General features: G+C 45.3%; 1 protein-coding gene, 1 long non-coding RNA gene and 1 other non-coding gene across 4 annotated transcripts; 1 reads left to right on the plus strand and 2 right to left on the minus strand.

Moving 5' to 3' along the window:
- Window positions 1-869: 869 nt before the first annotated feature.
- LOC123068547 (uncharacterized) lies at window positions 870-4,668 on the plus strand. 2 transcript variants are annotated; one of them, XR_006431820.1, is made up of 4 exons: window positions 870-2,496; window positions 2,785-4,143; window positions 4,279-4,391; window positions 4,476-4,668. It is a non-coding gene; the product is annotated as an uncharacterized lncRNA (long non-coding RNA). The 2 variants fall into 2 exon arrangements; XR_006431821.1 differs by lacking the exon at window positions 4,476-4,668 and having other exon boundaries at window positions 870-2,438; window positions 4,279-4,407.
- On the minus strand, window positions 2,640-6,042 carry LOC123068546 (probable LRR receptor-like serine/threonine-protein kinase At3g47570). The gene is made up of 2 exons (XM_044491154.1): window positions 3,297-6,042; window positions 2,640-3,213 (listed from the first exon to the last, which is right to left on the minus strand). Exons 1-2 carry the CDS (start codon window positions 6,040-6,042, stop codon window positions 2,792-2,794), a joined length of 3,168 nt encoding a protein of 1,055 aa, XP_044347089.1. The 3' UTR covers window positions 2,640-2,791.
- A 1,597-nt stretch (window positions 6,043-7,639) lies between these two features.
- TRNAL-CAG (transfer RNA leucine (anticodon CAG)) lies at window positions 7,640-7,720 on the minus strand. The gene has a single exon. It is a non-coding gene; the product is annotated as a tRNA-Leu (tRNA).
- Between the last annotated feature and the right edge of the window lie 19,459 nt (window positions 7,721-27,179).

A 27,179-nucleotide genomic window follows, 5' to 3' on the forward strand; every position in this document is an offset into this window, starting at 1 on the left:
GCTAGGAGCCGCTGGGTGCTGGTGCCCGCACTCCCTAGCACACTGGCGCAGTAGCAGCAACGAAAGACAGTGGGACGCCCCTACCGCCATGTAATGAAGGCGGCAGCACAGGGCGAAGCGCGACACGACTGCGGGTCATCCAGATCCTTGCCGTAGCCGCCGCCGTCCGCCGAGGACGACGATGCAACGCTCCATCTTGTAATCCGTCAGTCCTACACCTCGGCGGAGACAGATGCCCGCCGCCGCCGCCGCCTCAAGAACACGGCGGCTCTCCGTCGCGCACTCGAGGAGTCGGCGAAGGTGGCACAGTCGAAGGAGGTGGCGATGGAGAGAGCCACCCGACTCGCAGTAGAGGAGAACCGCGCCGCCCGACGCCTCACGGGCTTCCTTAGCTCGTCCTCGTCCTCCGGCTCTGACAATGACAACGACAGTATGATAAGCCGCCCACCACGGATGCGGGCGCCGGGGACAACCACCGAGACTGCAAGGGGAAGTGACCGGCGAGGGAGTGTTGAACTCTGCATTTATATATACTCCCTCCGTTCCAAAATAAATGACTTAACTTTGTACTAACTTTAGTACAAAATTGAGTCATCTATTTTGAAACGGAGGGAGTAGGTTTTTTAACATTTATAATTAGCTAAAATTTAAACTGTTTCGACCCGTTTGTATGAACTATGTGGATGACCGACGTCGGAAGTGCTAAGTTTTATGCTATATCGTACTATAATCGACGTAATTTGCATGGGTTTGTGTCTTTGTGAAGTGAGGAAAATGGCAGCTGTCCATGCATCCTCAGCGAGCGCGCCCGGACACACCTCACAGTTCATTTTGTGGGGGCGTTGATTCGTGATCCAACGGCAACACACTCTACGCTCTACACATCTCGGTACCGGCCGCAGCTCATCCTAGTACAGCTCGCACCCGCCGCGTCCGGCACCTGCTCCGGCGACTCTCACCGCCGGCCCGATGGCCCCTCGCCCCGCACCCATTCCGGCATGGTCAAGCTCCTCTCCGACCTCCTCCACGACGTCCCGCCCGCGCCCTGCACCGGCCTCGCCCGCCGCCGCCCACGTCTCCTCTCGCTCCTCCCGCTCCTGCCCCCCTACACCGTCTCCCCGCACTGGCTCTCCCTCCCCGCGCTTTCGGTCCTATTCCCACGCCGTCCGTCTCTCCATCTTCCCCGCAGGCCGCATCGCTCCGAACCAGTATGCGGCTTCCCACATATGACATATCGTTCCCCCTTGCTCAGTTTCGTCAGCTCACCCTTGCCCGTGTCCTGTTCGATGAAATGCCGCAGTCTGGTGTTCGCCTGGATGAGTATGCTTACCGGGCTGGGATTCGGGTTTACTGCGAGGCAGGGAATCTCACGGCGCCGAGATGCTCGCGGGGAGGATTGGGGGTCAAGGTCAGCATTGTGGCGTATGTACTGCTGTATGGATTGTGCAAGAATCAACGCATTCAGAAGGCAGCGGAGCCGCGGAGGTAAAGAATAACATGGCGGTGACTGGTGAGGAGTTGCAGCTGATGAGATGACTTACCCGGAGCTGCTGTATGGGTTTTGTTGGACGGAGGAGCTGTAAATGACATTGAGAATGACATGCCCAGGCTTGCTTTCGTGCCATCATCAGAGGTCAATTGCTCATTTATGCTTGATGGGCTAAGAAAGAGGAGGGAGGTTGAGGAGGCTTTCAGGTTAGCTTCTTAGTTGAGCGAGTTCGGTATGGCGATGAACATATTTGCGTGCAATGCATTGCCTGATAACCTGTTCAAGAACGGTATGTTTGGTGGGGCAGACAGGCTTTTCAGTGAGATGTTAGACAGGGGTCTGGTGCCAAATGAGGTGACTTATCCTATATGACACATGCACTTTGCAAAAGGGGCATGGTGGAGGATACGCTTCATATGTTTCATAGGTTGCGGGAGAAGGGAGTCAGACTGACCGTTTATGCGTACATTTCCGTAATTAATGATTGCTACAAAACAGGAGGATTTGGACATGGCAGACGGACTTTCTGGGGGAGATAGCTAAGATAGGAGTGACACTGAATGTAGCTTCATATTCTCCACTCATTGCTGGTCTCGGTAGAGAAGGGGGTATGTCCAGTGCCATGAAACTCCGCCGGGAGACGGCTGAGAAGGGTGTTTGATGGACTACTTATACTGCATGGATTCTGCAGAGAAGGAAGATTGAGCGAAACATACGATGTTTGGAATGAGTGGCAATGTGGGGAGTCAAGCTTGATCTTGTCAGCTTTATCATTATTGTGTATGCAGCTTTGAAACATCATGATACAGAAAAATCATGCGTATTACTGAGGGATATGAAATGAAAAAGTGTGATGCCAGACAATGTTTTCCATACATGCATGATTGACATGCACTCAGAAGAAGGAATTATGGTTAATGCATTAAACTGTTGAGATAAGATGATTCTGGTAAATAATTCTGCAATTCAGGGCATTTGAGCAGCGCAGAGCTCCTTTGTAAATAAATGTTAGCCAGTCACTTCCTTCCTAACATTTATACTTATAATTGTTTTCTTGATTAATTTACAACTGAAGGGAACCTGACAAAGCTAAAGATCTCTATTTTGCTAACATGGTTTCAAAAATCTTTGAAATTTTTGAGAAGCCATGTAATATGCTGAAAATTACTATTGCCATAATGTTATTGTAGAACACGCGGATTTGACATTTTACATTTGTCTGATACAGTTGCAAATAAAATAGCTCCGATAATAAATGCTAACTGAAGCAACATATGCAACTTCTATTATTGCAGGATCATATCATTCTAGCTCGAATGTCTTGAGCCGAGGCTCCCCTTTTGCTCCATGTTCCCCAATACGCTTACCAGCAAATAGGAGATATGCATCTCTGATTGCATGCATCTCTGCTGCTGCATTTCTTATCAACGTCCGCTCTCGAGGCTGTGCCTTTGAGCAGGATATGCCAAGCCTGAAGACAGAAAGCAAGCACTCCTGGATTCTACTACTGGTAATATCATCCTTTGGTTCTCCATGCAGCCAGATTGTTGGGTCAGCTATCTCCAAGGTTCTGTCAGGAAGAGCATCCTCGACAAATTTATGCAGATCCAGTGAATCCCCAAATGTTTCATCTATTGGGCTTCTTCCAGTAAACATCTCAAGCAGTAATATGCCAAGACTATAAATATCACCATGAGTGGATACCACAGAGCCTTCTCCATACTCTACAGTTATGCAAAGTTTTGTGGTTAGCATGCCATATTTGAGTGAAAAGTAAAAGATACTAATATTCAAGAATTTCAGTCACCTGGAGCAACATAGCCTATGGAGCCTCTTATTCCAATTGAGCTATATGAATTTTGCATTCCCCCGCTTGTATTTTCTTGAAGGATCCTTGATATGCCAAAGTCTCCAACTCGGGCGCTCATGTTGTCAGAAAGAAGAATGTTGCTTGGCTTAAGGTCGCAATGGATTACCGATGGTTGACAGTAGTTGTGCAGATATTCTACTGCGTCCACAATATCGACACCAATATCAAGTCTCTGGGCAAGGCTGAGTGTGTTGCTTGTAGTGGGCTCTTGAGATTTTGGATGAAGCCAACCAGCCAAGTTACCGTTGGGCATGAACTCAAAAATCAATGCCTTGAACTCTTGACCTTGCTGGTTGATGCTTGAACAAGAGGTAATGATCTTAACGAGACAACGGTGCCGTATCCTTCTCATGGCTTCACATTCAGTCTCAAAACTCTTGGAATACCTAGATTGACCAAGATTAAACACCTTGACAGCCCATGTTCTTTCCTCATTGTCCAAGACACACTTATAAACCGCTCCATAACTTCCTCTCCCAAGTAAGTTGACTTCTGAAAATTCATTAGTTCCTCTCAATAATACTTGATAGGGAATTCTCTGGTAATGGTCATCAACAATTAAATTTTGTGATAATGTCTTGTGGCTTTGTTTGAGCCTCTTGCAAAGTATCCAAACAAGAAGAATAAGTGAAAGTGACAACAAGATTGCTCCGGCTGTTGCTAGAGAAATTACAAGAGACTTTTGCATCTTCTTTTTGTTCTTGCTTAAGGGGCTTATGGAGCATGGAGCCAAATGAAGTTGAGGTGTACCTCCACACAAATTGGCATTCCCATCAACTGCTAAGTAAGTGATGTTTCTGAAAACACCTTCATTTGGCACCTCGCCTTGCAAATTATTGAAGGATACATCCAATTTAAATAATAATGTCAAGTTCTGTAGAGCTACTGGTATTGACCCTGACAAGTTATTGTGTGCTAGGTACAGTTCCTGCAGGTTTCCAATGCTAGCAAGGGCATCAGGAATATCACCAGATAACTTATTCATGGTCAGGTTCAGTATACTGAGCCCCTTTATATTCTTCAGTGACTGAGGTATGCTTCCCTCAAAGGAATTATTGTCTAATGATAGCCATTGCAACACTACGCAGTTCTGAATACTGTCGGGTATCTTGCCAGATAACTGGTTTCCTGCTAGAATTAGTATGTTAAGGTTTGCCAAGCTACCAACATCATTAGGAATGGCCCCAGAAAATGAATTGTATGACAAGTCCAAGTACCAAGATAGGCTGGATAATCTAAAAATATCTCTGGGAATCGAACCGTTAAGTTTGTGATTCTTTGACAAGTCAAGTACAAAGAGGTTTTTCAACTGCCCCATGCTTGTCGGAATTGGTCCCTCCAATTTGTTGTTGTATGCATAAAACCTATTCAATTGTGAAAGATTTCCCAGAGATGCCGGTATGAGGCCAGACAACGTATTATTGTACAAGCCCAGCTCAATCAAGTTCTCTAGCTTACCAATGCTATCCGGAATCACTCCTGATATGGAAGTATTTGCTATTAGCACCACGTTGAGACCAACCAGATTGCCAATATCTGCGGGTATACTCCCAAAGATCCTAGTGTCGTCTAAGTATAACTGTTGGAGACTTGTCGAGAGGTTTACAATTGAACCTGGTAGTTGTCCTCCAAAGGAATTGTTGCTGAGTATCAATTTCAGCAGTTGGCTGCAGTTTGCCAAAGAAGTGATGAATTCCCACCCCTTGTTGTCGTTCGCTTCAAGCTTATTGTCAGCCAAGTTCAGATATTGGAGTGCTCCCATCTTCCCCAATGTGGGAGGCACATACCCACTAAACCCATTCTGCACAAGGCCAAGTGCTACGAGGGAAGAAATGTTTGATACTGAGGAGGGGATGGTTCCTGTGAAGTGATTTCCACCCAAGGCAAGAGTTTTCATCATGGGGAACTTGCTTCCGATATCATCCGGAATGCTTCCGTACAGCATATTTACCCCTACATTAAGTACTTCCAGAGATGACAAGTTGTAGAGAGAATCTGGAAGCATACCAGAGAGGTTGTTTCTGACGACAGTGAACTGCCGCATGTTGTGGAGGGTGCCGAGCCCTGGCGGGATTGAGCCCATGAGTTGGTTAAGGCCGAGATCAAGGTTTTGCAGATAGGACAGATTGGCCAGCGATGCCGGGATGGGCCCTGTGAAGCTGTTGTTTCTCAGCGAGACTACTTCCAGTGACGCGAGCTTGTCCCCGAGCTCGGTTGGGATGCGCCCGCCAAGCTTGTTGTTGCGCAGTCTCATCTCGGTCATGCTGACGCAGGAGCTCAGGTTCACAGGGAACGTGCTGGAGAAGGAGTTGTCGCTCAAGTCGAGTCTCCGCAGTCGATGGAGCCGGCCAAGGCTTGCTGGAATCTCCCCATGGAACCAGTTGAAGCTCAGGTTGAGCGTCCGCAGAAACGTGAGGTTCCCGAGGGCTGGGGAGAGCGCTCCGACGAGCGCCCTGCCATCCAAGCGCAGCGCCACCGCCCGCTTCGGCATCCAGCGGCCGCACGTTACACCCTCCCAGCTGCAGAAGCCGGCGCTGCTGTTCCAGGAGGCCAGCGCGCCGCCGTCGCTGATCTGCTCTCTGAAAGCAAGCAGCGCGACCTCGTCGCCGGCGCTCACCACTGCGATCGTCAGAGCGAGCACTAGTGACCACGGCAAGCTCATGATCCCCATTGCCATGCCCATACTGGTTCGATGTTTCCAAGTATGGGTCTCCAAATAGCAGTTTCTCCCTCTTCAGATATAACCTGATCTGGTCATACGTGCCTGTGCCTTTGCCTCCTTGCATTTATTTATTCGTCTGAAAGCATAGTGCTAAAATTTCAACGGCTCCTTCACCGCTCGGCTGACTTTGAGGAAATGATGTAGACCTTCAGTCCTCTTTTTGACAAACCTGCATGATTGCTTCTCGGGAGTTGACAACCATCTGTGCGTCGAATTGATCAGCGATGACCACGACGAGCCGACGACAGCCTAACGGTGTCGCACAGGGATTGAGCTGAAGATGCTCGGGGCCGAAGTCGAAAACCGTTGTAACTACGGTATTCCTGAGCAGTTCGAGAGTCCGACGGACAGGAAGATGATGTGTCCTTGGACTGTCTCGTTCCTTCAGAGCTTTTTCTAAATCAAAACGCAGTAGTAGATAGGTGCATGTATCTGGAACACTGAAAATGGGGTTCATAATTCAGATGCTTTGCTTCGGTTTATTTATATCTATTACTCCCTCCGTTCGGAATTACTTGTCACACAAAATGGATGTATCTACAACTAAAATACATCTAGATACATTCATTTCTTGGACGAGTAATTCCGGGAATATATATCTATCTCTGGCTGGCTTCCGTGCGTTGATGCTGCCTGCACGTGTCTGGCGTGTTGAGAAGAGGGAGAGATATGGTGTGGACACGGTCGGTGACGCCCTGATCCGTTTTAATATTCGGTCACACATGGTGTGCTACACGCCTTGCTGATATAATATCTCTGCAGTGCAATCCAGCTTCTTTTGTTGACCCTGTGAGGCTCAATTCAAACTCCTGCTGCTACCAAGGTGCTGTCGGTGTTTATATTTTTAGTGTTGTCAATCTGATCCGATCAACTAGGCGTTCCTGGAAACTGTCGGAGACCGGTGCTGATGCATTCCTAATTCATGATTTCTTTTTACTGAAGATTTAAGCTGTTCTGCTATCCTAATCTCATACCCCCTTCGTAAACTAATATAAGAGCATTTAGATCACTATTTTATTTATCTAACGCTTTTATATTCGTTTACAAAGGGAGTACTGTATTGTCTACCATATCCATCTGCTGTTGCTGTGCCTCCGCGGCGCAGTCTGAATTCTCTGTCTACCGGTCATATCTGAAGCGTGTGTACAGTTTCAGAACAGAAATCAGTTATAGGTACAAGAATGGATATAGGAATAAGCAACTCCATTGCACTCTAATTTGTTCAGAATGGACATGAAAACTTTTTGGTTGGTTTGCGTCATACCTTATAACTAAGCTACTCCATTTAACCCGTTTAAAAAAAAATACTAACTACCGTTGTACTCCCTCCATTCCTATATATAAGTCTTTTTAGAGATTCCAATATGAACTACGTACAGAGCAAATGAGTAAATCTATACTATAAACTACGTCTATATACATCCGTATGTAGTAGTTATGATTCTGAAATGTGCTGACCTCTTCAGATAGCTAGCTGTTGGATGTATTTGAGCTAGAGGCTAGAGGGATGGGTTATATGTGCAAAGAAGCAAAAACAGATTAAAAAAAAGAAAAAGTATGTCAAGAGTGGGATTTGAACCCACGCCCTTTCGGACCAGTACCTGAAACTGGCGCCTTAGACCAACTCGGCCATCTTGACGTTTTGTTCACTTTGACGAAATTACGATTTATATAGGCTGACTAGTTCCCAAACTCACGAATGTCACAATCGTTTTCATTTATTTTCATTTATTTGGTCCGGTAAAGTTGCACGGAGAATGCAAAACTGTGTGCGTAATTCAGCAATTCCTTAGTATCCTTCTGGAGTGGCCTCCTCTATAATCTGAAGGTGTCTCGTATGCTTCTCAAGCTTGACATCGTCGGGGCTTTTGACTCCGAGGTCTCTTGGCCCTTCCTCCTCAGGCAACTCGGCTTTGGCTCTTGTGAGCGGGAGTGGAATTTTGACTTCCTGTCTTCAACGTCCATGTGTGTACTTCAATAGCGTGTTGGGTCTACTGATTGGTCACAAGTAGCAACAAAGGGGCTTGTTAAGGCGACCCCTTATCACTGATGCTATTTACGCTTGTCATGAACATCCTCAACTTCATGACCCAACGTGTGGTGCAACATGGGGTCCTCCACCGCGTCACTATGCATCATGCGACATCTATGGTGTGCCGTGTGCTGATGATATAGTGATCCTCTGTCACTCAGACAAACGCAACATCCTCGCCATTAGAGAGCTCCTTTGAGTCTTTGGCATTGCTTCCAGACTGCACACCAACTACTCCGGATCCAAATGTTTGCTCCAAATGTTTGCTGGACCAGTTGAACATCATTGGAAACGAGATGGCGTGTCCCATCTCGAATTTCCCTATCCCCTCCCTCGGTCTCCCACTAGTAGGTTCCAGATGCCCATCTGTCCCGGTTCTGGAACCGGGACTAAAGGGTCGGTACTAAAACCCATGACCTTTAGTCCCGGTTCACTCGCGAACCGGGATAGATCGTGCTCCACGTGGCCGCTGCGGCTTGCCCAGGCAGGAGGGACTTTAGTCCCGGATGGTAACACCAACCAGGACCAAAAAGCATCCACGCGTCAGCAGTTCAAAGGCTGGGGTTTTTGTTTTTTTAAAAGGGGGTTGGGGTTTTTTGAGGGTTAATTTAATTAGGGGTTTCATATATTGTGTTAGCTAGCTAGTAGAGAGAAGTGACCTCTCTTATCTCCGTGCTTGGTCGACTATACGTATAGAGGACTCGACACGCTAGCTAGTAAGAAATGAAGGAAACTATTAAGTACAGAAGATCGTCATGAACATATACAAAGAGAAGTGATCGACCTCTCCTTCTCCGAGAGATTGGTCGAACAACAATTTTTCGTATATCTATCCGACGCTACTAGCTACATATATACAATATAAGATCTATTACAATCCTTAAAGTCTGAAGTCAAGTGCCACATGGTATTCTTCGGCTTTCTTGATGACATAGTCAAGAAAGAATCCCGTCAATTCCTGTTGAATTGCTTTTATGCGATCATGTGGTAGGAGCTCATCCCGCAGCTGCCAGATCTAAATCGAAGAAGAGGGTCAATACATGTGTATGAATGGAACTCAACACAAATGATGGTAATTAATAAAATACAATTGTGGATATTTTTGCTTATGCACTTGATATTGTTTTTTGTAGCCCCGCTTATTCTTGGCCGTCTCGTTGTAGATGAACTCGCAAACATAGTATCCACAAAAATCATTTCCTTGTTCCTGCCACAAGCACTTTACGAGAAATAGAGGTCAATCAAACTGATAAGCATGCTAAATGGTATTGATGAAACTAGCTACAATCAGTGGGAGATGCGCGGAACTAGGTAGTAGTACTTACTTTCGGTTGTTTAAATGTCAGCTCGGTCGGCAGTCCCGGAGAAATTGCGGTGAACTTTTTCCAAACTCTACCAGACAAAGAAAATAATTACTTGATATCACGAAATGAACAAAGTTGCCGATATGGTGAGATAATGATCAATTGAACTTACTTCTAGAGCATTCCAGTCATGTCTGCATACTCCTCGAGATCTTTTCTTCTCGAGTCTAAGACGGTTACTTCTCCCTTCTCAAGCTTAATCACTAGGAGAATAAAGTGGAAGCGGCGCTCGCATGCACAACTCATTAGTTACATGACTATAACCTCGAGTAATAAGGAAAACCGAATATTCACAAAACAGTAACACTCACTTGAAGTTTTAAGGAAAGAGTATTTTATCTTTGTTTTGATTTTTGAGCAACGATTTGAGCAAGTTGTCCTCGCCTCTTCGGCTTTGTGTTTGACCGTGCATTCATGTATGACATTTGGGTTAATGAACCCAATGTCATAGATTTGTGCTTTTCTGCATTTGACGATCTTTAATCTGCATAATATAATGAGGATAATTATATATACATGCAATGAAAGAGCTGAGCTATATAGAGAGAGACTTAATTACAGAAAGTAGTACTTACAGACAGTAGCAAGCCACAAGTGATTTTTCGAGGGCATGTTGATTGTAGAACTAGAAAAACTCATCAAAATCAACAGTTAACAGTTCTTGGCCAATGAAGTCGTGGTCCTCTTTAATCAGCATCGACAAAGCATCCTTCCCAGACTTGCTACAGGTTTTCATGTACCAGTCATGAAATCTTTGCATCATCGTTGTTAGAGAAAGAGTATCTTTGACGAGAGGCTTCCGGTAATGCTATTTGAATTCGTCCACCTCCATTGTTTCAAATTCTACATCGTCGGGCATGTAATCAGCAATAGTGAAACCGGGTAGTAGCGGCTGATTTGCAATGATATCGCTAGACACCTTGAGTGGGGAGAATGATTGGTTCTCCTGTTCTTCGAGCTGAGGATTTTTCTTCCCACTTCTTCGTTCTTTTAACCTTTTGTCAGTTGAAGTACTTCCCGACTGGCGCGCTTCTTGCAATGTCTTTTTAAGACAGCAGAGATGGTTGTTATCCGGCGAACGCGGTGGTGGTTGCCTCAGGGCATTGAGAGTGTGCTTCGCTTTCACCGGATCTATCTTCTCCTCTGGAGGTGGATGTTTCATATCTCTTTTCATTTCAAAGAAGTCCTTCACTTGGGCTTGAAGGATGTGGTCGTTTTCCTCCACGGTCTCTCGTATGGTAACTTCTCTACAGACTTGAGAGATGGACCGAATCTGTATTGCCTCCCGCCTCTGACTGTACTACTAGACGCCGGAGCGGCGACAACTCTCTTCCATGCTGCTGACGAGTAGTAGAAGGAGGCGGAGTGGTTCGACGCGCCGGAGCAGCCGGAGCGGTGGCGTCTATGTTCCGCCGTTGCCGATGAGGCGAAGGAGGAGGCGGGCTGCTCGGATGCGCCGGAGCAGGCGGAGAAGGAGGCGGAGTGCCGTCCTCACGCGCCGGAGCAGGAGGCGGAGTGCCCTGATCACTCGCCGAAGGAGGAGGAGGAGCCGGAGTGCCCAGCTGACTTGCCGGAGGAGGAGGAGGAGGAGGCGGAGGCCTGAAGTTTAGAAGCTTGATGTGCTCCTTCCGCCATAGACATGGAGTCTTCAGAGCAAGATCTAGCCGAGTCTCCCGTTCACCTATAGGGTGGTCAAGCTAGAGCTCCTCAAATCTCTCTGTTATTTCATCCACCATCACAACAGCATAGCCTTATGGAATCAGAAGGCAGTGAAAAGTTGCATCAGGTTCAGGAGAGAACACAGAGCCGACAGTCGCCTTGACTTTGAGGTTTTGCCATTGCATCATAAGCTGGCACTGGTGTGACTCTGTGATAGCATCCACGGGGTAGCTAGGAGCCGTGAAGTCAGGCTGTTGAACGAGCTCGATGGAAGCCACGCTGCTTCTCCACTGAGATGGAGGGGTAGCTTCTGGGGTAGCTTGGGTAGGATCTCGCTAGTTCTCAACAGCTTGTCGTTCCTCTAGCTTTCGTACCCTTGCATTCAGCTTCTGCAGTTCGCTCAGCTCCACTTTCTTCCTCCTCTCTTGGGTTTTGTAACCGCCTGCGTTGGAAAACCCAACCTTCCATGCAATGGAGCCTAGCGTGCCTCGTGTTCGTCCAGGGTGCTCATGATTCCCGAGGGCCTGTGTGAGCTCGTCGTTCTCTCTGTCGGGACGAACGTCCCTTGCTGCGCTGCAGTGATATACTTCTGAAGCTTCTTGACGGGTATTTCAAGTTGCTCGTTCGTCCAAACGCACTTCCCTGTTTCAGGGTCCAAGGTTCCCTCAACCCTGAAGAACCAAGTCCTTGAACGGACTGGCCAGTTCAATGTCTCTGGTTCGACCCCTTTAGCAATCAGGTCACTCTCAGCCTTGTCTCACAACGGCCGGGCTTTGAGGTAGCCACCTGACCCCTTGCGATGGTGATGCTCCTTCTTTGCAGCATTTATCTTGTTTGTCGCTGACATCTTCTTACTCTTTTCTCTGTTGTCTTGTGGGCCACAAATGCGGCCCAGTGATCTCTTATCTTCTCAAATCGGCCGATGAATTATGGAGTCGTGTTTTTGTCGACGTACGTTGATTTCAACTCATTCTTCCACCTCCTGAATAGACCTGCCATCTTCTTGAGAGCACGAGCCTTGACCAATGGCTCTATAACTGGCTTATCCAGATCCTCCTCTGCCGGTAGGGTGAAATTTTCCTTCAGCGCGGTCCAAAGATCATCTTTCTTTCTATCTCCGACATAAGAAACTTGAGGGTCTTCGTACTTAGGCTTATACCATTGGTGGATGCTGATCGGGATCATTTCCCTAACAAGAACCCCGCATTGAGCAAAAAATGATTCCTTGGTCCAGAGGGATTCAATCGGTTGGCCATCACTCGCGATTGCTGTGACCAAGAACCTTTCATCCTGGCGCAACCTTTTCTTCAGGCCTCGTCTCGTTACCGAAGTTTGGCTTGATCCGGAGGGCTATAAAAGAAGAAAGAAGACTTAATATATGTACATACCAAAACAATTAATGCATCAATTAGCTAGTCAGCACAGTATATATATACCTCGCTGGATTTTGCAACAACTGATCCTGACTCCGTTCGGTCACCGGAGCCGTCATCACGGTCGCTGGAGCCATCATGATCATGACTTTCCTCCTCCATTGTTTGATCACTGTAGCATGCTTCCTCTCCTTCCAGACCATCGATTTTGTTGAGAAATAACGACAAGACATCACGTCCATCGCAGATTATGTCCCCTAATATCTCTTCTTGTTCGGAGTCTCTCTGCTGATCCATAGTTTCTGCAAATCTTACAACATGGCAATTAATATACAAACATGAGAGATGAATATGTTAATAGTGGCAAACATAGACCTAACTAGCTAATCACAACACTTCTAGGGTTTGGGGTGGCCTCGACAACGCTCTTTTAACTTGATAAATTTGGGTGGCCCGGAACGCCTCTCTCATGAATGTTCGACGTCCGGACCGCCTCTCTCATGAATGTCAAACAAGGGATTTAACAAGATGGAACCATTCTGGATGTGCAGAAAATGGTCCCTATTTTCCTGATCTCATCTACCCTTCTATATGTCATGTTGTCTAGTGTCAAAGGATTCAATACTTTGACACAAGAGAACATGCACATATAGAATGGTAGATGAGGTAAGAAAAAGTAGGGATCAACTTAATTATGAACATCCATAATGGGGGCATTCTTGATAAATCTCTTATAAATCTCGAGAGAGTTTGTCGGGTAGGGGCGGGAGGGGGTACGAGATCGATAACATTTTTTTTCTATGGTTCGGGTGTCCTCAAGAGTTGGTCGAGCGAGAGGGGGTTGATCAGCGTCCCCCTCGGCGATCCTTGACCCCTCATCCACTCGGCGACCTTCGACCCTCATCCCCTCGGCGACCCTCGACCCTCATCCCCTCGACGACCCTCGACCCTCATCCCCTTGACGACCCTTGACCCTCTACCCTAGTTCCGATCCTCGACCGCTCGGATTCTCTTAACCTTTAAGGGATTTAACAAGATGGCGCCATTCTGGATGTGCAGAAAATGGTCCCTATTTTTCCTGATCTCATCTACCCTTCTATATGTCATATTGTCGGATTCAAGAAAACCATTGCTTCATCATTTGCCGGAAGTAACAGGCGCATAATGGTACGAAGCTCTCCATAATTGTTTTGGAACGGAGTCCCGGATAGGATAATTAGCTTTTTGGTACAAAGTTCAGCAAGAGTCTTCTGAATATCGCTATTTGGAAGGCCTTTGCTGAAATTCGTATGAAAAAGCGAATTATTCTATCAGGAACTCCGTTACAAAACAACTTTGAAGAGCTTCCTAGCATCATATGTCTGTTACTTCCAGCAAATGATGTAGCCATGAATTTCTTCAATACTTTGACAGACAACGTGACATAATGGGGGCATTCTTGTTAAACGGAGACCCTCGACCCCTAGACGACCCTTGACCCCTCAGCGATCCTCGACTCTCGACCTCTCGACCCTCGACCCTCGAGGACCCTCGACCCCTCGACGACCCTCGATGACCCTCGACCCTCGGCGACCCTCCACCCTCGACCCTCGACCCTCAATGCCCTCAACCCCTCGACCCTCGACGAGCCTCGACCCCTTGACCCTTGACCCCTCGACGACCCTCGACCCCTCGACGACCCTCGACCCCTCGGCGACCCTCGACCCTCTACCCTAGTTTCCGACACCCTCGTTCCTGATAAAAAATAAGAAGAGGAGGAAGAAGAAAAAATAGAGGAGAAAAATAAGAAGAAGAAAAACGAAGAAAAAAAATGAAGAAAAAAAAAGAGAAGAAGAAGGAATAGAGGAGAAGAAGAAAAAATAGAAAACTTCCCTTCTTCTTCTCCTTCTTCCTCTTCTTATTTTCCTTTTTCCGCTCCTTCCTTTTCTTCCTTATTCCTCTTTTCCATACATATATATTTAACAAAAATACATACATACATACACCTAAAAGTACATACATAAAGTTTAAAAAGCATATGGCCATAAAAATCATATGAACAAATGATATGAACATATGAACATAAAAATACATCTAAAAAACATAAAAAACATATGAACATAAAGATACATCTAAAATAGCATAAAAATCATTATATTCAAATGAACAGGGGCGGCGCGGCCGGACTGTAGCGCGGGGTGGCGCGGCGACGGCGCGGGGGCTGTGACGGCGATAGCGTCGGGGCAGGGGTGGCGCGCGTGGCGACAGCGACGGCGTCGGGGCAGGGGCAGTGCGCGCGGCGACGGCGACAGGGTTAGGGCAGGGGCGGCGCGCGCGGCGACGACAATGGGGTCGGGGCAGGGGCGGCGCGGCGACGGCGTCGGGGGCAGACGGCGGGGGCGAGCTTCGGCGACGAGGACGACGGCGGAGCCGAGACTCGGTGACGACGGGCGCGGGCGACGGCGATGGCGGGGGCGGCGGGCGGCGTCGGGGCAGCCTGGCATTGTTGGGTGGGGGGAACTGCGCGATGTAACTGAAAGTTTTCACAAGTGTTGCTTATATATACTGAGAAAAAATTTGTCCCGGTTCGTGGCACCAATCGGGACCAGGCATTGGTCCCGGTTGGTGCCACCAACCGGGACAAAAGGTCTGGTGCTGCCCACGTCACGGCCAAAAGTTTAGTCCCACCTCACTAGTTGAGAGAGCTCGAGAGCGATTTATAAGCGTTGCTGCGCCCACCCTCTCGAGCTTCTCTCAACTGCAGGCTTTCGGGCCTAATTCTGTCACGCTGTGCCCGTGGGCCTACTGGGCCTGCTGCGGCCTGAATCCTGGCCCATGGTTGGGTTTCTAGTTATATTCAGACCGTGGTGGGCCAGTAGGTGGCACTTTTTTATTTTTTGTTTTCTTTTTTTCTTTATTTATTTTATTTCGTTTCAACTTACAACAAAATACTTACTAGTTTTTCATGTAATTCTTTTTTCTTTTAGGTAATAAAAATTATAAAATTTCTATTAGTGCCATTTGTTTTCCAATTTGAATAGTTTAAATTTGAATTTTTGAATTTTTCGAATAACTTTACTATAAAAATAGATTTTTGAGTGATTCTTTTTCCTGCTATTTAATATTACTGTGTTTTATCATTATATTCAAAAACAGATTTTGTTATTTTAGTTTCTAACAAAAAAATTCTTTATGATAATTCTTTTTGCTATTAAAGTTTCTAACAAAAAAATTCTTTATGAAATTTCGTTCTGCTTTTAATGTTTTAAACAGAAAATACTTTGATAATTTTGGTTGCATAAATTTTATATAATTTTAGTTTCAATAATACTAGAGGTTTATAAAAGTTTTTTTTTGAGTTGATTCCTTTTGCTATTGGAGTTTTATAAAAGCTTTTTAGTTGATTCTTTTTGCTATTGAAGGATATTATAGTTTTGTTTTAGTTGATCATAACAGAATATTATAATTGATTATTTTTAGTTCATTCTTTTTGCTATTAGTTCATTCTTTCAGCTAAATAACCCTTAAATTGAAAAGCACTACAAATGAAATCTGAAAAGGTTGAAAGTTGGCATGGTATCATCATTTCACCCACATAGCATGTGCTAAAAAGTTGAGAGGGTTACGGCAAAAACTGGATGCACTTCGTGTACAAAACATACAATCTCTTTGGAAGTATCAGGGTTTCGGATGAAAACTCATCTGTTACAAAGGGATTTCATTTGTTCACATGTAACTGCAGTGATATGTTAGATCAAAGGCATCATCATAATAGTTGTGGATAGAAAGTCTTCACTTTTTCTTCGCTTGTGTCCTTTGCATATTGCGTCGTAACCATGGATAATCTTCATCGTTTAACAGGGTGCTTGGGTCAGCCTTGACTTTGAAGGGAGGAATTTCATGAAACTTTTCATAATCTTCAGACATGTCTGTCTTGCCCTCGAATCCCACGATGTATCTTTTCCCTGAAAGAACTATGTGGCGCTTTGACTCATCATATGATGTATCCGCTTCCTTATCTTTTCTTTTTCTCGGTTTGGTAGACATGTTCTTCACATAGAAAACCTGCGCCACATCATTGGCTAGGACGAATTGTTTGTCTGTGTACCCCAGATTGTTCAGATTCACTATTGTCATTCCATACTGTGGGTCTACCTGTACCCCGCTGAAGGAAATATGACCTAGAGGCAATAATAAAGTTATTATTTATTTCCTCATATCATGATAAATGTTTATTATTCATGCTAGAATTGTATTAACCGGAAACATGATACATGTGTAAATACATAGACAAACATAGTGCCACTAGTATGCCTCTACTTGACTAGCTCATTAATCAAAGATGGTTATGTTTCCTAATCATAGACATGTGTTGTCATTTGATTAATGGGATCACATCATTAGGAGAATGTTGTGATTGACTTGACCCATTCCGTTAGCTTAGCACTTGATCGTTTAGTATGTTGCTATTGCTTTCTTCATGACTTATACAAAGTTCCTACAACTATGAGATTGTGCAACTCCCGTTTACCGAAGGAACACTTTGTGTGCTACCAAACGTCACAACGTAATTGGGTGATTATAAAGGTGCTCTACAGGTGTCTCCAAAGGTACATGTTGAGTTGGCATAATTCGAGATTAGGTTTTGTCACTCCGATTGTTGGAGAGGTATCTCTGGGCCATCTCGGCAATACTCATCACTTAAGCCTTGCAAGCATTGTAACTAATGAGTTAGTTATGAAATGATGTATTACAGAACGAGTAAAGAGACTTGCCGGTAACGAGATTGAACTAGGTATTGGATACCGACGATCGAATCTCGGGCAAGTAACATACCGATGACAAAGGGAACAACGTATGTTGTTATGCGGTTTGACCGATAAAGATCTTCGTAGAATATGTAGGAACCAATATGAACATCCAGGTTCCACTATTGGTTATTGACCGAGAATAGTTCTAGGTCATGTCTACATAGTTCTCGAACCCGTAGGGTCCGCACGCTTAACGTTACGATGACAGTTTTATTATGAGTTTATAAGTTTTGATGTACCGAAGTTTGTTCGGAGTCCCGGATGTGATCACAGACATGACGAGCAGTCTCGAAATGGTCGAGACATAAAGATTGATATATTGGACGACTATATTCGGACACCGGAAGTGTTCCGGGTGATTTCGGAGAAAATCGGAGTGCCGGAGGGTTACCGGAACCCCCCCGGGAGAGTTAATGGGCCACATGGGCCTTGGTGGGAAGAGAGAGGGGCGGCCAGGATGGGCCGCGCGCCCCCTCTCCCTCTGGTCCGAATTGGACTAGGAGGGGGGCGGGGGGGGGGGGGCGCCCCCCTCTTTCCTTCCCCCTCCTAGTAGGAGTAGGAAAGGGGGAGTCCTGTGCCGGTAGAACATCATATCGTCGCGGAGTTTAGGCGAAGCCCTGTGCCGGTAGAACATCATCATCGTCACCACGCCGTCGTGCCGACGGAACTCATCCCCAACGCTTTGCTGGATTGGAGCCCGGGGAACGTCATCGAGCTGAACGTGTGCTGAACACGGAGGTGCCGTACGTTCGGTGCTTGGATCGGTCGAGTCGTGAAGACGTACGACTACATCAACCGCGTTGTGATAACGCTTCCGCTTACGGTCTACGAGGGTACGTGGACAATACTCTCCTCTCTCGTTGCTATGCCATCACCATGATCTTGCATGTGCGTAGGAATTTTTTTGAAATTACTACGTTACCCAACAGTGGCATCCGAGCCTAGGTTTTATGCGTTGATGTTATATGCACGAGTAGAACACAAATGAGTTGTGGGCGATACAAGTCATACTGCTTACCAGCATGTCATACTTTGGTTCGGCGGTATTGCTGGATGAAGCGGCCTGGACCGACATTACGCGTACGCTTACGCGAGACTGGTTCTACGGACGTGCTTTGCACACAGGTGGCTGGCGGGTGTCAGTTTCTCCAACTTTAGTTGAACCGAGTGTGGCTACGCCCGGTCCTTGCGAAGGTTAAAACAACACTAACTTGACGAAGTATCGTTGTGGTTTTGATGCGTAGGTAAGAACGGTTCTTGCTAAGCCCGTAGCAGCCACGTAAAACTTGCAACAACAAAGTAGAGGACGTCTAACTTGTTTTTGCAGGGCATGTTGTGATGTGATATGGTCAAGACGTGATGCTATATTTATTGTATGAGATGATCATGTTTTGTAACCGAAGTTATCGGCAACTGGCAGGAGCCATATGGTTGTCGCTTTATTGTATGAAATGCAAACGCCCTGTAATTGCTTTACTTTATCACTAAGCGGTAGCGATAGTCGTAGAAGCAATAGATGGCGTAAACGACAACGATGCTACGATGGAGATCAAGGTGTCGCGCCGGTGACGATGGTGATCACGATGGTGCTTCGGAGATGGAGATCACAAGCACAAGATGATGATGGCCATATCATATCACTTATATTGATTGCATGTGATGTTTATCCTTTATGCATCTTATCTTGCTTTGATTGACGGTAGCATTTTAAGATGATCTCTCACTAAAATTATCAAGAAGTGTTCTCCCTGAATATGCACCGTTGCCAAAGTTCGTCGTGCCCAGACACCACGTGATGATCGGGTGTGATAAGCTCTACGTCCATCTACAATGGGTGCAAGCCAGTTTTGCACACGCAGAATATTCAGGTTATACTTGACGAGCCTAGCATATGCAGATATGGCCTCGGAACACAGACACCGAAAGGTCGAGCGTGAATCATATAGTAGATATGATCAACATAGTGATGTTCACCATTGAAAACTACTCCATCTCACGTGATGATCGGTTATGGTTTAGTTGATTTGGATCACGTAATCACTTAGATGACTAGAGAGATATCTATCTAAGTGGGAGTTCTTAAGTAATATGATTAATTGAACTTAAATTTATCATGAACTTAGTACCTGATAGTATTTTGCTTGTCTATGTTTGTTGTAGATAGATGGCTCGTGCTGTTGTTCCGTTGAATTTTAATGCGTTCCTTGAGAAAGCAAAGTTGAAAGATGATGGTAGCAATTACACGGACTGGGTCCGTAACTTGAGGATTATCCTCATTGCTGCACAGAAGAATTACGTCCTGGAAGCACCGCTGGGTGCCAGGCCTGCTGTAGGAGCAACTCCAGATGTTGTGAACGTCTGGCAGAGCAAAACTGATGACTACTCTATAGTTCAGTATGCCATGCTTTACGGCTTAGAACCGGGTCTTCAACGACGTTTTGAACGTCATGGAGCATATGAGATGTTCCAGGAGTTGAAGTTAATATTTCAAGCAAATGCCCGGATTGAGAGATATGAAGTCTCCAATAAGTTCTACAGCTGCAAGATGGAGGAGAATAGTTCTGTTAGTGAGCATATACTCAAAATGTCTGGGTATAATAATCACTTGATTCAACTGGGAGTTAATCTTCCGGATGATAGCGTCATTGACAGAATTCTCCAATCACTGCCACCAAGCTACAAGAGCTTCGTGATGAACTATAATATGTAAGGGATGAACAAGACAATTCCCGAGCTCTTCGCAATGCTAAAGGCTGCGGAGGTAGAAATCAAGAAGGAGCATCAAGTGTTGATGGTCAACAAGACCACTAGTTTCAAGAAAAAGGGCAAAGGGAAGAAGAAGGGGAACTTCAAGAAGAACAACAAGCAAGTTGCTGCTCAAGAGAAGAAACCCAAGTCTGGACCTAAGCCTGAAACTGAGTGCTTTTACTGCAAGCAAACTGGTCACTGGAAGCGGAACTGCCCCAAGTATTTGGCGGATAAGAAGGATGGCAAAGTGAACAAAGGTATATGTGATATACATGTTATTGATGTGTACCTAACTAGAGCTCATAGTAGCACCTGGGTATTTGATACTGGTTCTGTTGCTAATATTTGCAACTCAAAACGGAGACTATGGAATAAGCGAGCACTGGCCAAGGACGAGGTGACGATGCGCGTGGGAAACGGTTCCAAAGTCGATGTGATCGCGGTCGACACGCTACCTCTACATCTACCTTCGGGATTAGTCTTAGACCTAAATAATTGTTATTTGGTGCCAGCTTTGAGCATGAACATTATATCTGGATCTTGTTTGATGCGAGACGGTTATTCATTTAAATCAGAGAATAATGGTTGTTCTATTTATATGAGTAATATCTTTTATGGCCATGCACCCTTGAAGAGTGGTCTATTTTTATTAAATCTCGATAGTAGTGATACACATATTCATAATGTCCAAACCAAAAGATGCAGAGTTGATAATGATAGTGCAACTTATTTGTGGCACTGCCGTTTAGGTCATATCGGTGTAAAGCGCATGAAGAAACTCCATACTGATGGACTTTTGGAATCACTTGATTATGAATCACTTGGTACTTGCGAACCGTGCCTCATGGGCAAGATGACTAAAACACCGTTCTCAGGTACTATGGAGAGAGCAACAAATTTGTTGGAAATCATACATACAGATGTATGTGGACCGATGAATATTGAAGCTCGTGGCGGATATCGTTATTTTCTCACCTTCACAGATGATTTGAGCAGATATGGGTATATCTACTTAATGAAACACAAGTCTGAAATATTTGAAAAGTTCAAAGAATTTCAGAGTGAAGTGGAAAATCATCGTAACAAGAAAATTAAGTTTCTACGATCTGATCGTGGAGGAGAATATTTGAGTTACGAGTTTGGTTTACATTTGAAACAATGCGGAATAGTTTCGCAACTCACGCCACCTGGAACACCACAACGTAATGGTGTGTCCGAACGTTGTAATCGTACTTTACTAGATATGGTGCGATCTATGATGTCTCTTACTGATTTACCGCTATCGTTTTGGGGTTATGCTTTAGAGACGGCTGCATTCACATTGAATAGGGCACCATCAAAATCCGTTGAGACGACGCCTTATGAACTATGGTTTGGCAAGAAATCAAAGTTGTCGTTTCTTAAAGTTTGGGGCTGCGATGCTTATGTGAAGAAACTTCAACCAGATAAGCTCGAACCCAAATCGGAGAAATGTGTCTTCATAGGATACCCAAAAGAGACTGTTGGGTACACCTTCTATCACAGATTCGAAGGCAAGACATTCGTTGCTAAGAATGGATCCTTTCTAGAAAAAGAGTTTCTCTCGAAAGAAGTGAGTGGGAGGAAAGTAGAACTTGATGATATAACTATGTCTGCTCCCTCATTGGAAAGTAGTTCATCACAGAAATCAGTTCCTGTGACATCTACACCAATTAGTGAGGAAGATAATGATATTGATCATGAAACTTCACATCAAGTTTCTACTAAACCTCGTAGGTCTACCAGAATAAAATCTACACTAGAGTGGTACGGTAATCCTATTCTGGAAGTCATGTTACTTGACCATGATGAACCTACAAACTATGAGGAAGCGATGATGAGCCTAGATTCCGCAAAATGGCTAGAAGCCATGAAATCTGAGATGGGATCCATGTATGAAAACAAAGTATGGACTTTGGTTGACTTGCCCGATGATCGGTAAGCCATTGAGAATAAATGGATCTTTAAGAAGAAGACTGACACTGACGGTAATGTAACTGTCTATAAAGCTCGACTTGTTGCGAAAGGTTTTCGACAAGTTCAAGGGGTTGACTACGATGAGACTTTCTCACCCGTAGCGATGCTTAAGTCTGTCCGAATCATGTTAGCGATTGCCGCATTTTATGATTATGAAATTTGGCAAATGGATGTCAAAACCGCATTTCTGAATGGATTTCTGGAAGAAGAGTTGTATATGATGCAACCGGAAGGTTTTGTCGATCCTAAGGGAGCTAACAAAGTGTGCAAGCTCCAGCGATCAATCTAAGGTCTGGTGCAAGCCTCTCGGAGTTGGAATAAACGCTTTGATAGTATGATCAAGGCATATGGTTTTATACAGACTTTTGGAGAAGCCTGTATTTATAAGAAAGTGAGTGGGAGCTCTGTAGCATTTCTAATATTATATGTGGATGACATATTGTTGATTGGGAATGATATAGAATTTCTGAATGGCATAAAAGGATACTTGAATAAAAGTTTTTCAATGAAAGACCTCGGTGAAGCTGCTTACATATTGGGCATTAAGATCTATAGAGATAGATCAAGACGCTTGATTGGACTTTCACAATGCACGTACCTTGATAAAGTGTTGAAAAAGTTCAATATGGATCAGGTGAAGAAAGGGTTCTGGCCTGTATTACAAGGTATAAAGTTGAGTCAGACTCAATGCCCGACCACTGCAGAAGATAGAGAGAAAATGAAAGGAATTCCCTATGCTTCAGCCATAAGCTCTATCATGTATGCAATGCTGTGTACCAGACCTGATGTGTGCCTTGCTATTAGTTTGGCAGGGAGGTACCAAAGTAATCCAGGAGTGGGTCACTGGACGGCGGTCAAGAACATCCTGAAATACCTGAAAAGGACTAAGGATATGTTTCTCGTATATGGAGGTGACAAAGAGCTAGTCGTAAATGGTTACGTCGATGCAAGCTTTGACACTGATCCGGACGATTCTAAATCGCAAACCGGATACGTATTTTTTTTAAACGGTGGAGCTGTAAGTTGGTGCAGTTCTAAACAAAGCGTCGTGGTGGGATCTACATGTGAAGCGGAGTACATAGCTGCTTCGGAAGCAGCAAATGAAGGAGTCTGGATGAAGGAGTTCATTTCCGATCTAGGTGTTATACCTAGTGCATCGGGACCAATGAAGATCTTCTGTGACAATACTGGTGCAATTGCCTTGGCAAAGGAATCCAGATTTCACAAGAGGACCAAGCACATCAAGAGACGCTTCAATTCCATTCAGGACCAAGTCCAAGTGGGAGACATAGAGATTTGCAATATACATACGGATCTGAATATTGTAGACCCGTTGACTAAGCCTCTCTCACGAGCAAAACATGATCAACACCAAGACTCCATGGGTGTTAGAATCATTACTATGTAATCTAGATTATTGACTCTAGTGCAAGTGGGAGACTGAAGGAAATATGCCCTAGAGGCAATAATAAAGTTATTATTTATTTCCTCATATCATGATAAATGTTTATTATTCATGCTAGAATTGTATTAACCGGAAACATGATACATGTGTGAATACATAGACAAACATAGTGTCACTAGTATGCCTCTACTTGACTAGCTCATTAATCAAAGATGGTTATGTTTCCTAATCATAGACATGTGTTGTCATTTGATTAATGGGATCACATCATTAGGAGAATGTTGTGATTGACTTGACCCATTCCGTTAGCTTAGCACTTGATCGTTTAGTATGTTGCTATTGCTTTCTTCATGACTTATACAAAGTTCCTACAACTATGAGATTGTGCAACTCCCGTTTACCGAAGGAACACTTTGTGTGCTACCAAACGTCACAACGTAATTGGGTGATTATAAAGGTGCTCTACAGGTGTCTCCAAAGGTACATGTTGAGTTGGCATAATTCGAGATTAGGTTTTGTCACTCCGATTGTTGGAGAGGTATCTCTGGGCCATCTCGGCAATACTCATCACTTAAGCCTTGCAAGCATTGTAACTAATGAGTTAGTTATGAAATGATGTATTACAGAACGAGTAAAGAGACTTGCCGGTAACGAGATTGAACTAGGTATTGGATACCGACGATCGAATCTCGGGCAAGTAACATACCGATGACAAAGGGAACAACGTATGTTGTTATGCGGTTTGACCGATAAAGATCTTCGTAGAATATGTAGGAACCAATATGAACATCCAGGTTCCACTATTGGTTATTGACCGAGAATAGTTCTAGGTCATGTCTACATAGTTCTTGAACCCGTAGGGTCCGCACGCTTAACGTTATGATGACAATTTTATTATGAGTTTATAAGTTTTGATGTACCGAAGTTTGTTCGGAGTCCCGGATGTGATAACGGACATGACGAGGAGTCTCGAAAAGGTCGAGACATAAAGATTGATATATTGGACGACTATATTCGGACACCGGAAGTGTTCCGGGTGATTTCGGAGAAAACCGGAGTGCCGGAGGGTTATCGGAACCCCCCCGGGAGAGTTAATGGGCCACATGGGCCTTGGTGGGAAGAGAGAGGGGCGGCCAGGATGGGCCGCGCGCCCCCTCTCCCTCTGGTCCAAATTGGACTAGGAGGGGGGCGGGGGGGGGGGGGCGCCCCCCTCTTTCCTTCCCCCTCCTAGTAGTAGGAAAGGGGGAGTCCTACTCCTACTAGGAGGAGGACTCCTCCTCCTTGGCGCGCCCCAAGGGGCCAGCTGGCCTCCCCCTTGCTCCTTTATATACGGGGGCAGGGGGGCACCCTAGGATACACAAGTTGATCTATGGATCATTCCTTAGCCGTGTGCGGTGCCCCCCTCCACCATATTCCACCTCGGTCATATCGTCGCGGAGTTTAGGCGAAGCCCTGCGCTGGTAGAACATCATCATTGTCACCACGCCGTCGTGCTGACGGAATTCATCCCCAACGCTTTGCTGGATTGGAGCCCGGGGAACGTCATCGAGCTGAACGTGTGCTGAACACGGAGGTGCCGTATGTTCGGTGCTTGGATCGGTCGAGTCGTGAAGACGTACGACTACATCAACCGCGTTGTGATAACGCTTCCACTTACGGTCTACGAGGGTACGTGGACAATACTCTCCTCTCTCATTGCTATGCCATCACCATGATCTTGCATGTGCGTAGGATTTTTTTTGAAATTACTACGTTACCCAACACCCGCCTCCTGATAGATTGACCCATTTGCACTTAAACAAAGGGACCTTAAAATCATGTCCATAGTCAAGTTCCCATATGTCCACTATGTAACCATAGTATGTGTCCTTTCCCCTCTTGGTTGCTGCATCAAAGCGGACACCACTATTTTGGTTGGTGCTCTTTTGATTGGGCGATCGTGTAAAATGTATTCCATTTATCTCGTACCCTTTGTAAGTCATTACAGTCGAAGATGGTTCCCTCGCCAATGAGTACATCTCATCAGAAATAGTGTTGTCATCCTTGAGACGTGTTTGCAACCAACTGCCGAAAGTCCTGATGTGTTCACATGTAATCCAGTCGTCACACTGGTCCGGGTGTTTGGAGCGCAGAATGTTCTTGTGTTCATCGACATACGGGGTCACCAAGCTAGAATTCTGTAGAACTGTGTAGTGTGCTTGAGACCAAGAATGCCCGTCCCTACATATTATTGAGTCCCCTCCTAGCGTGCCTTTCCCACTCAGTCTCTCTTCATACCGCGATGGAGGGAGACATATCTTCTTAAGGCCAGGAATGAAGTCAACACAAAACCCAATGACATCCTCTGTTTGATGGCCCATGGAGATGCTTCCTTCTAGCCTAGCGCGGTGACAGACATATTTCTTTAGGACTCCCATGAACCTCCCAAAGGAGAACATATTGTGTAGAAATACAGGGCCCAGAATGACGATCTCGTCGACTAGATGAACTAGGACGTGCGTCATGATATTCAAGAAGGATGGTGAGAACACCAGCTCGAAACTGACAAGACATTGCTCCACATCACTACTTAACCTTGGTAGGATTTCTGGATCGATCACCTTCTGAGAGATTGCATTGAGGAATGAACATAGCTTCACAATGGTTAATCGAACGTTTTCCGGTAGAAGCCCCCTAAATGCAATCGGAAGCAGTTGCGTCATAATCACGTGGCAGTCATGAGACTTTAGGTTTTGGAACTTTTTCTCTGCAATATTTATTATTCCCTTTATATTCGACGAGTAGCCAGACGGGACCTTCATATTGAGCAGGCATTCAAAGAAGATTTCCTTCTCTTTTTTGGTAAGAGCGTAGCTGGCAGGACCTTCATACTGCTTTATAGGCATGCCGTCTTTTTTGTGCAAACGTTGCAGGTCCTCCCGTGCCTCCGGTGTATCTTTTGTCTTCTCATACACGCCCAAGAAGCCTACCAGGTTCACGCAAAGGTTCTTCGTCACGTGTATCACGTCGATTGAAGAGCGGACCTCTAGGTATTTCCAGTAGGGCAGGTCCCAAAATATAGATTTCTTCTTCCACATGGGTGCGCGTCCCTCAGCATCATTCGGAACAGATAGTCCACCGAGACCCTTTTTCGAAGATTACTTTTAAATCATTGACCATAGCAAGTACGTGATCATCGGTACGCATGGCGGGTTTCTTCCGGTGATTATCCTCGCCTTTGAAATGCTTTCCTTTCGTTCGACATTGATGGTTTGTTGGAAGATATTGACAATGCCCCAGGACACATTCTTCCTGCATTTGTCCACGTATATACTTTCGGTGTCATCTAAATAGTGCGTACATGCGTGATATCCCTTGTTTGTCTGTCCTGAAAGGTTACTGAGAGCAGGTCAATCATTGATGGTTACAAACAACAACACATGCAGGTCAAATTCCTCTTGTTTGTGCTCATCCCACACACGTACACCGTTTCCAATCCACAACTATAAAAGTTCTTCAACTAATGGCCTTAGGTACACATCAATGTTGTTGCCGGGTTGCTTAGGGCCTTGAATGAGAACTGGCATCATAATGAACTTCCGCTTCATGCACAGCTAAGGAGGAAGGTTATAGATACATAGAGTCATGGGCCAGGTGCTGTGATTGCTGCTCTGCTCCCCAAAAGGATTAATGCCATCCGCTCTTAAACCAAACCATACATTCCTTGCATCACCTGCAAACTCCTCCCAGTAC

Source organism: Triticum aestivum, chromosome 3B (assembly GCF_018294505.1).
Source record: "Triticum aestivum cultivar Chinese Spring chromosome 3B, IWGSC CS RefSeq v2.1, whole genome shotgun sequence".
NCBI classification, from domain to species: Eukaryota; Viridiplantae; Streptophyta; class Magnoliopsida; order Poales; family Poaceae; genus Triticum; species Triticum aestivum.